Source organism: Coenobita brevimanus, chromosome 66, assembly GCF_032717465.1.
Source record: "Coenobita brevimanus isolate Jiangsu-jjx chromosome 66, ASM3271746v2, whole genome shotgun sequence".
Taxonomy (NCBI): domain Eukaryota; kingdom Metazoa; phylum Arthropoda; class Malacostraca; order Decapoda; family Coenobitidae; genus Coenobita; species Coenobita brevimanus.
The window spans coordinates 1,379,961-1,393,382 of NC_137019.1; the positions used below are offsets into that span (position 1 = coordinate 1,379,961).

The 13,422-nt window shown below is 43.5% G+C and overlaps 1 protein-coding gene across 1 annotated transcript in view; it reads left to right on the forward strand.

The window, feature by feature from the left end:
- The window catches only part of LOC145405247 (cotranscriptional regulator ARB2A homolog), a 43,894-nt gene that overhangs the window by 14,073 nt on the left and 16,399 nt on the right, over nt 1-13,422 (forward strand). The window contains exons 6-8 of the mRNA XM_080276666.1: nt 4,693-4,812; nt 4,947-5,051; nt 7,328-7,412. Coding sequence (XP_080132792.1) covers nt 4,693-4,812; nt 4,947-5,051; nt 7,328-7,412 — 310 coding nt within the window. The remainder of the gene's footprint in view (nt 1-4,692; nt 4,813-4,946; nt 5,052-7,327; nt 7,413-13,422) is intronic.

The window sequence follows — 13,422 nt, forward strand, 5'->3', positions numbered from 1 at the left end:
GCCACTCAGGGATGAGTGAGGCTGGTCACTCTCATCTTAAATGTCGGGACCAACTGCCTAGCCCTGGGCTCGTACGTTCCTCATGGGGCAATGTAGGATTAGATGATGGATGGATATATATATATATATACATATATATATATATATATATATATATATATATATATATATATATACATACCTATGTATATATATATACAGTACCCTCGCGTCCAACACGCGTTAGTCCAGCACGATTCAGGTCCAGCACGGAGAGCAAATAATTAGTATTATTTAATACTATTTAATTACTGCAACACGTGTGTTAGCATAACACGCACAGAGCTCCGAGAAGTGAGCGAAATCCGCAGAGTTCAACTCTAGCACGATCACCCCTGGTCCAACACAGTCATACTGGACATTCCCATGATGATGATAGCCAATGAAAACTTCTGATCAAGTAGCCTTCCCCGCCCGCTATCGTGACGTGATCGTGATGCTGCCCAATTAAAAACTCTTCTGGTGTCACATGATGTTTTGTTTAAATTTCTCCCGCCACAGTGCCACTCAGTCGCATAATTGCATTGGAAGGTGCTTTTTTCTTGCTGCATTTTCTGCCCTTGTTACTGCATTTTATCCTGCTCACGATGCCTAGGAAGCCTTCTGAGAACCCCAAGAAGCGTCGGCATCTCCCTCAGGCCACCAAGCTAGAAAGCATCGAGAGGAAGAAGAAAGGGGAGAGGAAAGTTGACATTGTCAAGGCCCACGACATGAATGAAGCCAACGTCAGGACCATAATAAAAAACCAAGACAAGATCCTGGCAGCGGAAGGCTATCACATGGCACTTCATACCAGGTTTGCCGAGGATACGATGGTAAATCGGAACGGTAACGTGATAAAATTGCCAACGATACCACGGGCATTTGGAATTCATCTGGATGGATTCCTGCCGAGGATACGATGGGCAAAACAGTGTGACCAAAACCCAGGCGACTCGACAGAGAATGTATCATACTACAGCATTGAACATTTAGCCTGACACTGAATACATATTAATATTTTAGAATAAATATCAATCGTTTTGAAACCCTTCTCATCGGCGTGTGTACCAGTTTATAAACAAAGTTGCTTCTCCTTATTCTCTACCGAGTCAGCAACAGCGATCACTTTCCACAGTCACGAGACGGGGCTCTGGCAACAGTGTGAGAAGCATGCCGTTTGCCGAGGATTACAGAGTGCTAGGACAGGCAGAAGCAGGACCTTCCATGGCTGTGGACGAAGATAGTGATTCTGAGTGTGATTTCGAAGGATTTATGAGGGAGGTTGAGGAGGAGCAACAGCCATTACCCGCTAGTGATGCCAGCAGCCATCCTCCGGGGACCTAGTAGGACTACCTACAGCCTTGGATACCACCTTCCATTCCCAGCAAGCCCACCAGCACTATCCTAAAAGGTTAGTTATCATTCATAGCACTTGTGTCCTTCCAACAACGTCCAAGCTTCACTTCCATACGTTAGAGTTGGTATCACAATACAGTCATGTAGTATTGGAAGGTTCTCAGTAATTCTTGTAGTTCAGTTATGAGTCAGAGTTGCCGGTTAGCCTGCTGTTTGTGAGTGGAGGTATTTTGTAAGTTGTACATTAATTTTTGTGCTCTTTCGTTCTATACTGTTTTATTTATGTGATTGTTCGTTAAATTATGTAATTTTATCTCAGTTTGTATTTAAATAATTTAGAATGTTACATAGTGTAAGAAACTCTGGATAGTTTGGATGTCTTTGAGTTGGTAACTTGCTTCTCTGAGAATGTAGTAGATGATTCTAGTACATGGGGAGCTTATATAAGGATGGGGAAGGGACTAGAGGAGTTTCAGTTCAGTTTGAGTTTAGTTCAGTGTCAGTTCAGTGTCAGAGCAGTTTGTGATGATTGTATGGCTCCGGTATTTGTGAAAACAGTGAAGTGTAGCTTTAAAGCATTAAGTGTAATTATTTGGAAAATGAAAACTGGTGAGTGATGAGAAGGATGGGTGGTGAACTGAATGAAAAGAATGCAATGATTGACTATGTGTGTGTGGATGAAAGGATGCGGAGATGTGTAACAGATGCAAGAGCATACAGACGTTGGGGAAGTGGACTGTCGGACCACCTCTTGGTGGTGGTCAGAATCAAGGTCCAAGTAAAATGGAGAAATAGAAGAAGGGAAGGACAGGAGGAAGGAGTAGATGTAAGGAGAATGGAAAAGTTACAAGAGGTTGAGAAAAATGCAGAATATAAGAGAGAAGTGGAGGAACAACTGGGTTAACATGATTTGGAGCAGATGGGGGACGTGGAAGGTGTGTGCAAGATATTCACAGAGGAAATATGCGCAGCATGTGAGGTGGTGTGTGGGGTGAAGAGCAGATGAACGGGGATGCAAGGAACAGCATGGTGGAATGAAGGGTGAGACAGGCTGTGGCACAAACGAAGAAAGGATATAATGAATGGATGAGAAATAGGGGCATGGAAGAAGTTAAGAGACGGAAGAGAGAGTCATATGTAGAAAGGAAGAGAGAGGTGAAAAGATTAGTAAGAGAGAGTAAGAAGAGAGTGGATGAGGAATTTGGAAGGAATTTGAGTGTAAAGTGGAGGAAATGTTAGAAAATGTTCTGGAAGGAGGTAAAGAGAGTCAGACAGGGTGGCAATAAAGTTAGTATGGGAGTGAAAGATAAGAATGATAGATTACTAGTTGAGAAGGGAGAAGAAGTGAGCAGATGGAGAGAACACTTTAATGAATTGTTGAACATAGAGAATGAAAGTAATACGAGTATAAGTGGCTGGGGAACGGCTGGGAGAAGGAGGGAGGTGAGAAGACAGGAAGAAATCAGTAGGATGGGAGTTGTGGAAGCGTTGAAGAAAGTCAAAATGGGGAAAGCCCCAGGAATTGATGGAGTGTGTGGTGAAATGCTGAAACATGGGGGAGAGACAGTAGTAGAATGGATGTGGAAGATGTGCAGATTGGCCTGGGAGGAAGGTAAAGTCCCGGATGATTGGAAGTCAGGTATAATTATTCCCTTGTACAAAGGGAAAGGGGAAAAAGAAGTGTGTGGCAATCATAGGGGCATTTGTCTTCTTACTGTAATAGGAAAAGTACATGGTAGGATACTTATTGACAGAGTTAGGGAAATAACAGAGGAATTAGTTGGGGAAGAACAGGGAGGCTTCAGGAAGGGAAGAGGTTGTGTTGCTCAGATATTCATTCTTAGATCTTTAGTGGAAAAGTTTTTAGAGAAGGGAAAGAAGTTGTATGCGGCCTTCATGGATTTGGAGAAAGCATATGATAGGGTGGATAGACAAGGATTGTGGAAAGTATTAAGACTATATGGAGTAGATGGGAAGTTGTTGAATGCTGTGAAGAGTATGTATGAGGGTGCTAAGGCTGCAGTGCGTATGGATAGTGAACTGAGTGAGTTTTTCTGTTTGAAGGTGGGGTTGAAACAGGGATGTGTCATGTCTCCATGGTTGTTCAATCTGTATATGGATGGGGTTATAAAAGATATACAAGGTAGGACAGTGGATGTTGGAGTGGCCTTAGTGAGAGAGGGCAGTGTTTGGAAACTTCCTGTACTGTTATTTGCAGATGATACTGTGTTTTTAAGTGAAGATGAAGGGGAGTTGTAAGGCTTGGTGGATGAGATTGGGAGAGTGTGTAAGAAACGGAATTTAAAGGTGAACATAGGGAAGAGTTATGTTATGGTCTTCGAGAGAAGTGAAGTCAGTGAATGTACAGTGAGGTTGGACGATGAGGAGATGGAAAATGTGAGTACATTTAAGTACTTGGGTAATGTGATGAGAAAGGATGGAAGAGTAGAGGGTGAAATGCTTGAAAGGGTACAACAAGGAAGAAAGGTTGCTGGTTCCTTGAAGGGAGTGATATGAAATAGGGAAGTGAGCATGAAAGTGAAAACGTTATTGCATGACAGTATTGTGATACTGACACTGATTTATGGAAGTGAAGCTTGGACGTTGTTGGAGGGACACAAGCCAAGAGTGAAAGCAGTGGAAATGAGTTATTTGAGAGGAGCGTGTGGAGTCACATGGAGAGACAGACTGACAAATGAGGATGTGATGGAGCATTGTGGTGCGGATGTGGACATGATAGGAAGCATTAGGAGAAACACTGAGGTGGTTTGGCCATGTTTAGAGGTTGTAGAGTGAGAAACTGATGAGGAGAGTGTATGTGACTGAGGTGGAGGGGGAGAGAGGGAGGGGAAGGCCAAGGATGAGATGGAGGGATGGAGTGGAGAGGTATATGAGAGAGGAGGGTGTGAATTGGGAGCAGGGCAGTGAAATGACGGGGGACAGGGTGACTTGGAGGTGATTTGTTTGTGGCCACCCCTTATAAGGGATTTAGGCGTCTAGCAATAGATAGATAAAAACTGCGAACTTGAGAAGCCAGTGTTTATTTACCATGCCTGAGCTGGTCTTGTTGTTGCACACAGAAAGGCTGACCATAGGAAGAACAACTTACTGGGCAGTGTCCTTCCCATACTGAACTGCTGTTGGAGCCTGTGGCATTGCGTGACTGTGGATGTAACAGTACTTTATTTTCATGCTTTGAGATTCATTCACTTACATAATTATCCATTTAGCTATAAGCCATCTTGCATTCTTTTGTAGGATGATTGCTTATGCACTTCCTTACTAGTTCCATTAATGTGTATTTTTCTCTCCTAGGGAAGTGAAAACCCTGAGTCCCATGCCTTCTATGTATGGGATAAGTACATCAGCCCAGCCAAGGCCAAGCATATTGCCATAGTTGCCCACAGTTATGGGGGTGTTGTTACTACGGCATTGGTAGGTATTTTTGGTTCTTTACTCCTTTTGTCGAGACACCCTTGAAGAAGCAACACATTAAGTGCTTTGTACCATGACTAGTGCAGCAGAAGTGAAGTGAAAAATTTGATGTGTATTTTTTTTTTTTTTTTCAGTTTCGAAATAAAAGAGAAGAATTTAAGAAGAGAGTATTTGCAGTGGCAATGACAGACTCAGTTCACTTCTTGAGTAATCCTGCCCTGTACAAGGATCTCATTAAGGTTGGTTTTCTTCTTACTTGTCTGTTAATGGTGCATTTATTTTAAATATTTTCCTCTGGTTCAGTTGTTTTTATTTATTGGGCATCAGTACAGTGAGAATAGAATATTTGTATTTTTTTCTTAAATTATATACACTCCAGTGCAAAAGTTACTATAATTTCCACATTTCCTGGGTGTTGTTAAAGATCATTAAAAATAGTAGGACTGGTTGGGTGGAAACCCCTTTCTTTAATTATGTCCACTGACATAAGGCTGTGTTTGAAGCAAGGTGTATGGAAAAATGTTTATAAAGGAAAGGCATATACCATATCAGAATGTCTGGTTAATAATGAAAAGAGTTGCATCTAAATTGATGGGAAGTTTACTTTTAAATTTAGAGACCAGTGACCGTCCTAGCATATGTACAATAGGTTCTTTTACCCTGTGGCAGCTCTCCATGCAGGGTCTCATCTCATGCTGTCTTCAGTTTGCCCATTTCCTGTACACCCGTAGCCTCTCTCAATCGGTCACCCTTTCCTCTTCTCAGCATGTCTCAGCATCTTGACCTTCTAGTTTGCATTACTTCTCACATATTTCTTATGCCAAATCTGTCTCACAACATTCTTGTTGTGATTTGTGCCACTCAGTGAGACCCTACTCATCCATTTTATTATTCACTATTGTTTGCATTCCAATTTGCATGTAACTTCTCCTACAGCCCAAGTCTGACTGCCCTATAGCATAACACTTCTCATGCATGAAAGGAGAGCTCTTTCATGCTCAGGAGAGACAACAGTTCCTAAAATTCCTTTGCAGTAAGAGAGATCAAAGAGGAAGCATGTGAGAAGGACTGTAAGATATTTATAGAACATAAGGATCTGGAGCATGCATATCACATGTTTAATGGGGAGGGATTGTGGAAGATTTTGTAAATGCAATGTGTAGGTGGAAATTCTGTAAAGAGTTTTCATGATGGTAGTAAGGCATGAGGAAGGGTAGATAGATAGTTGGTAAGAGACAAGAGTGTGTGTGATGACCCTGTGGTTGTTCAGTACTTTTATGGATGGGGTTATGATACAGATCAAGATAAGGGTTCTGGAGAGGGAAGTAAAGCTTGTCCCTGTGAATATTGTATCAGTAGCTCCTTTGCCTTGCATAAACCCAACCTGCACCCCATCAGTATTTACTCTTTCCAGGACTCGTTCCATTGCCTTCATTATTTGATCCAAAAGCTTTATGCCTCTATAATTTACTTATTCCAGAGCATAACCCTTCCCCTGATACACATTAAATTTACAGTTATGCTCTTCAACCAGTTATCTGGAACAACACATTCACATATAATAGAATTTATTAAATTAGTAACTAAATGCTTTCATGTATTTCTGGAGGCTTTTAACACCTCAGCAGTCAACCCAGACATACCAGCAGCCTTCCCCAACTGCATTCTGTCGATTGCCTTGCCGATGGTACCAATATGAACCAAAGGCCAAGGACCAAACATCGGATCTTCTGTCTCCAAATCTTCCCTGCTCCAGCCAAACCCTTATTCTGCAACTAGTTGTAATGCTTTCTCCAAACATCCATAACATCATCACTATCCACTCCACCCTTCTTTCATCATCCTTCACATACTGCTCACATGTGTTATCCCTGTGTTCTCTCAGCTTCTGTTTAATCACCCTGAATACCAGATTCTTCTTTTCAGCGCTCTTTAGGCTATTCAGTAAGTCTCTATGATTTAGACTTTGCCCTGTATACCTCTTGTCAGGCTGTATGCTTAGCAGCCAAGTATTCCTCATTGTTATTACCCTTTTTTCATTTCCGAAAATATTGTTTGATCGTATTAGTACTTTACCCCTCAAATCTGATTTCACATTCATTACTCCTCCTCTTGTCTGCCCATTCACACATGTATAGTTATGTACAGTCTATCAGATAACTGGATGTAGGAATAAAAATATAATACTCTAGCAGCAATATATGGTGCATCAACACACAAAAAAATACCAGTTTGATGAGCCTGCAGCCACAGAAGCAACAGCTAGAGCAACCTGATGGTGGTGGGAGTAATGATGATGATAATGATAGTGGCAATATTGATGATGATGATGATAATAATGATCATATTAGATTTAAAAATGGAATTCTCTTACTTTAAGCTGCTCTTAGCTTGTGTTCCATTGTACAGAATAAAACAGACATTGTAAGTTCTGCTAAAATTTTCTGCAAGTATCTTGTATGAAATTATTATGGAAAATTTAAATAAATCTGAGCTAGGTTCATGTGTACTGCAGGTGTCTTGCAACTGGGTGTGCAGTCAACAACCTTTGGACACTCCTTGCAGTACTTCCCCTTTGGAGATCGAAAGAGTGTCTGCAGGTATGGATTTTAAAGTATTTATTGTTCACATTGTAGTTTGATGATACTGTATATGTATTTAAAAACACACACACACACACACACACACACACACACACACACACACACACACACACACACACACACACACACACACACACACACACCAAAAGGCTTAGAACACTGCACTGAATTATGGCTCAAAGGGAGTGTCTGTAGGTACGATTTTTCAACTGTCTTAGTTTTTGATGTAGTGCTGCTGTGGGTGTCAGCCCTATTCTCTCTTCCTTCCTTCCTCTTCTGTCTTTCTTTCCTTCACTCTTTCCTCTTCCTTCTGCCTATGGGTTACTCTACACTGAGTGACAAACCAAATGGTTTCCTGTACACCAGGAAACCATTTACTATGCTGGGTGGTAACCATATAACCAAATTATGGTGCCTGGTGGTTTAGTAGGTAATTAAGGTGCTCCAATTGGATTGAGTCTGTGTAGGTTCATATCCAAGGGGTGATTGGGGTTTATTGCTCACGTAATGCCACTCAGGGATGAGCAAGGCTGGTCACTCTCATTTTAAATGTCAGGACCAACTTGCCTAGCCCCGGGTTCGTACGCTTCTCATGGGGTAACATAGGATTGGATAATGGATGGATGGATAAAGCTTTTAGACTAGATAATGAAGGTAATGGGAGAGTTGTAGAAGACATGATTAGAGAAAGATTGAATACTGATGAGATGCAGTTTGGGTTTATGCCAGGCAAAGGGACCATTGATGCCTTATTCATTGTTCGACAGCTTCTGGAAAAATGTACAGTATAGGAAAGAAAAGGAAACTGGACTTTGTGTTTGTTGATTTGGAGATGGCCTTTGACAGTGTCCCTAGAGAGGTGGTGAAGTGGGCCATGAGTAAGTTTGGGTTTAGGAGTGGCTGGTTAGGGTCATTTTGGCCATGTACGTGGGTGCTCTCACCCAGGTGAGGATGAATGGAGATTTGAGTGATGAGTTATTCGTGAATGTTGGTGTGCGTCAGGGGTCAGTCTTGAGCCCCTTGTTGTTTATCATGGTACTCAAAGCCCTCTCACGTGACTTCAGAAATGGACTTCTGTAGGAGATGTATAATGATGATTTGATGTTGATTGCAGAAAATGAATGGGAGATGGAGGAAAGGTTTAAGAAGTGGAGAGATGGTATGGGGCACAAGGGCTTAAAGGTAAATGTAGATAAAGCAAAAGTGATGGTATCGAATGCTGGGGGTGGTACTCTCAAAGATGAGGGAGAGTGGCCATGTGCGACTTGTCATCAGGGTGTGGGAAGTAATTCCATCTCATGCAGCGTTTGTGGTAAGGGGGTGCATAAGATATGTAGTGGTAATAGAGGTAGACTGCGAGATAATGCTGATTTCATGTGTGCGGCGTGTTGAGGAGAGCATGTGGATATTGCCAGGCATGAAAGGATTGAACATGTTGGTGAGTCTCTTGAGTGTGTGGAAGAGTTTTGTTATTTGGGAGACACATTCTGTGCTGGAGGTCGGGCACGATCTAGCTCTGTCGCCAGAGTGAGGAGTGGTAGGAAGTTCAGGGAGCTGTTGCTTTTCCTGACATAGAGAGGGCTCTCTCTCTGTGCTAAGAGATCTTTGTGTGCAGCATGTGTTAGGAGTGTAGTGCTGTATGGTAATGAAACCTGGGCAGTAAAGGAAGAGGGTATTCGCAGGCTCAGACATACAGAAATGGCAACGATTAGGTAGATGTGCAATGTGTTGTTGAGTGCAAGGCCTGGGGGAAGGGGGGCTTGGTTTATGATGGAAGAGTTAAGAGGTAGGATGGGACTGGAGTGTATTAGTGTTGTGATGAGGAGAGGTAGATTGAGATGGTTTGGGCATGTGGAGAGGATGGAGGATGATAATTGGGTGCAGAAAGTGAGAAGTGTTAATGGTGGGGTAGGATAGCGAGAGGTAGACCGAAAAAGACCTGTGACGAGGTCATTGAGTGCAACCTCAGGGTTAAGGGACTAAATAGGGAAGCTGCCAGAGATCGAGCAGCATGGAGAGCCAGCATTAGGTGACCAATGCTGACGCATGCAAGCATGTTAGAGCCTTCAAAAACAAAAACGACGACTCGACTTTCACCACTACCAGGTGGTGATCAGAAGGTCCACTCTCCTAACCTCTGTATGCTCCAGCATCCACTACATACCTTTTCATTCTCTCATCCACACACACATAATCAATCAATGCCTTCCTTTCATTCAGTTCACCACCCACCCTTCTCATCACTTGCAATGTGGATTGTTTTGTGCCTAAAGAGAGTATTGGCTATCACCAACCCTCTCCCTGCACAGGTGTCCACTAGAGCACTTCCATGCTCATTCACTTCTGCAGGCACATTCCTCGCACCAACTACTCCATCCACCTTTACATTCCCTACTTTTCAAGGCTGATAGTGATTCACAAATTGTTTCATAACTGTGCTCATATGTTTTGTCCGTGAGACTGAGTTGTGGTTCTGGTGAGTGAGCCTTTTATAATGAAGTGGCCAGTGTCTGTGTCTGCTTTTCTGACATGGCTCCTATCCTGGCTTCGACCCATCACCAGTCATGGGGGTAAAAAATTAATGATCGCAGTAGTACTCCCCTCTTTAAGGGGCTAAGGCGATGTCCTCAAATAGAGGACTTTTGTTGGAGCATGTAGCACTTTGCAAGTGGATGCCCTTCCTGATGTCAAGTAATGGTCCATGGGTGGGATTGGTTGCTTGACCCCATGTTGATAGCATGTGTTCTTACTCTCTGAGCCATGTTGGCCACTGTCTGTGTATGTATCTGCACTCATATCTTGAATTCTGGATGTGATTTAGGTAAGAATTGGCACATAGATCTTGTGAGCATTTGGGAAGAAGTAATTCAGTTTTGGTTTAAGTCTATCAGAGGTCAGGGTTACAGGTGAAGGTCAGAGTTTAGGGTGTTGTATTATTTTATGAATTGTCTGATCCGATGTGGATCAAACTTGGCACATACATTGTATGTTGATATGGGAAGAAGTTATTCAGTTTTGAAGCAGAGCAATCAGAGGTCAAGGATATGGGTCATATCAGCGTTCAGGTGTTCTCTCTTAGCACTTCTGGTCTAGCTGTGTTGTCCCTTGTTACCTCCACCAGTGAGGTTCAGTGGAGGTTATGTATTCACTTGTGTCTGTCAGTCTGTCTCTATTTATCTACTTATCTCTCTATCTATTGCTAGATGCCTTAATTCTGTAAGTGGTGGTCACAAACAAAATCACCTCAACATCACCCTGTCTTTTGCAATTTGGCTATCCTCCTTCCAGCCCACACTTCCCCTATCTCATATATGTCTCCACTCCATCCCCTCGATCTCATCCTTGGCCTCCTCCTCCCCTCCCCCTCTACCTCACTTGCATACACTGATCAAGGTGTTGAGATGCCCTGTGCATAATATGGGTATGTAGATGTTTCGTCGTTGCTGATGTTGGAGTGTTTGCACCTGAAATGTTGCAGACAGTCTGGTAATGTTTGTGAGGTGATTGTTTTTATGTCCATCTGTGATATTGGGCAGTTTTCTTAGAGTAAAAAAAAAAAAAAAGAAAAATTGTTGGAAACATGAAAAACGAAAATCAGTGTCTAAAACTGGTGGAGATGAGCGAGAAATTGTTGGAAGGAGAAAAATAAAATAATAAAATCAGTGCTTACAAGTGAAAGAGAAGATGAGAATGAGGGCGGCGAGGGGCTGTTTAGTTGACTCCTGCCTGCTCACCCGTTGGTAATCATGTCAGCGCGGTAATGGCCTGCAAAGGGGGAACTCGGGTGTTTCTGCAACCTCAGGCCCCACTCATTAAGCAGGAACAGATGATTTGAGAGAGAGAGAGAGAGAGAGAGAGAGAGAGAGAGAGAGAGAGAGAGAGAGAGAGCTTGGTAGGAAGAATAAGTAAGGACATCGAGAAATAGATTAAAGGGGAAAAAAAGAGGAAGAAAGGTGGAACGAGTATAGAGATGAGAGAAAGGAGGAAGGAATGAAAAGGAAACAGAGGGGATATGAAAGTGGTTAGACTGTAGAATGGGAATTGGTGGAATTACGGGGAGAATAAAAATTGCTGACTCGGATGAAACGAAAACATACGTAAGAAAAGAGCTGGAGAAAAGGAAGTAAGATAGAGGGAGAAAACGGTAACAGCAGGGAATAAAGGAGATTCAGCGTATAATAGGAAAAAGGAAAAGTAAAGGGATAAGGAAAGGTGAATTAGAAGGGAGAAGAGATGAGGAGCGGGAGATTTGGAAGAGAGGAGAAAGGAGGAAAGAAAAGAGAGAGGGGTCTGGTAAGGTGAAATAGAGGAGAAGAAGAATAGGAAATTGGTTTAAGGATAGAAGAAAGGAAATGGAAAGGCTGTAGAAGAATGAAACAAAATGGACAAAGAACGGGAAATAAGTTAGAAGAGACGAGAGAGGAAAAAACGGAATGGGTATAGGGAGATGAAATAGAGGGAATGAAGAACATGAAATAGGTAGAGGATACGAGAAAAAAAAGAAGGAATGGGCAGGGATGTGGGAGGGTGAAATAGAGGCAATGAGGAGCAGGGAATGAATAGAAAGAGACTGGAGAGGAAGAGCAGGAAATGGGTATTAGAAACGAAAGAGGAAGGAAGAAAGCAGAATTTCTGTGCGAAGGTGAAATAGAATGAATGAAGAACAGGAAATAGGTAGAAGAGACGAAAAAGGAAGAAAGAAAAGAGACGGGGCGTGAAAAGGTAGAGGGGAGAGAGGATGGAAGTAAAGCCCCCCTTCCCCCACCTCCTCCTGCTTTGTACCTGGTGACAAGAGTTAATGTGGCTAAGTGAGAGCAAATGGTGGCCCGCCGTGACAGGATTTTAACTTGGGGGGGGAGTGGAGGGGAGGAGATGACCGTGGTGCGGAATGGAGATTGAGATGGGAGGGAAGATGAACAGCGATGAGAGGGGGAAGCGGATAGGAATGGGAAGGAGAATATCCGAGGGTAGGTGGAGAGAAAATATAGGGGTAGGCTTGGGGACAGCTGGGAGTGTGGGTGGATTATTGATGGGAAAGGGGGACTGAATAGGTACAGAAGTGAGGAGGAAGAAGAATGGATAATGATAGAGGTGACTGGCAAGGGAGTGGATAGGAGCAAGGGTGACGGGATTGGATAGAGAGGAAGGAGTGTATATGTATGGGGAGAGGGGAGGGGAATAGGGTCGGAGGGGAGAGAAGAGTAATGAGGGGATTGGGGAGAGCGTTTGTAGGGACAGGAGGGGAAGTGGATGCGATGAAAGGGAGGAAGTGGATAGGTGTGAGAAAAACTAGGGGGGAGAGTGGATAGTGATATGGGTGACTAGATGGGGAGTGGATAAGTGTGGGGTACTGGGTAGGGAATTGATGTGTCGGGGACTGGATGGGGAGTGGATAAAGATGGGGGCTGACTGCATGGAGAGTGGATAACGGTGGGGGTAACTGGATGGAGAGTGGAAAAGGGTGGGGGTGGCTGGATGGGGAGTGGATAAAGGTAGGGGATGGCTGGATGGGGAATGGATAAGGGTATGGGTGACTGGATGGGGAGATGGTAAAGGTAGGGGGTGACTGGATGAGGAGTCGATAAGTGTGGGGGTGAATGGATGGGGAGTGGATAAGGGTGTGGGTGACTGGTTGGAGAGTGGATAAGGATGGGGGTGACTGGATGGGGAGTGGATAGGGATGGGGTGACTAGATGGGGAATGGCAACTGGAAGGGGAGTGAATAGGGACGGGGGTGGATAGGAGGTAGGGGTGGGCATTGTGGTGGGAGGGGAAATGGATGAGGATAAGGGTGGGATTTGAATGGGAGGGGGTAAGCTTGTTGTGGGGAATGTGTAATGAGAAGTGTGAAACCGGGTTGGGGTGGGTTTTGTAGTGGTGATTGTGGGTGTTTGTGGTGGGAAGGGGGTTAAGGTGGAGGTGGAATAAGAATAGAGGGGGTTAGATGAGAGTAGGAATGAAGGGTTAGGGTTGTTGATGGGATTGAGGAACATAATAAGGGGAGGAA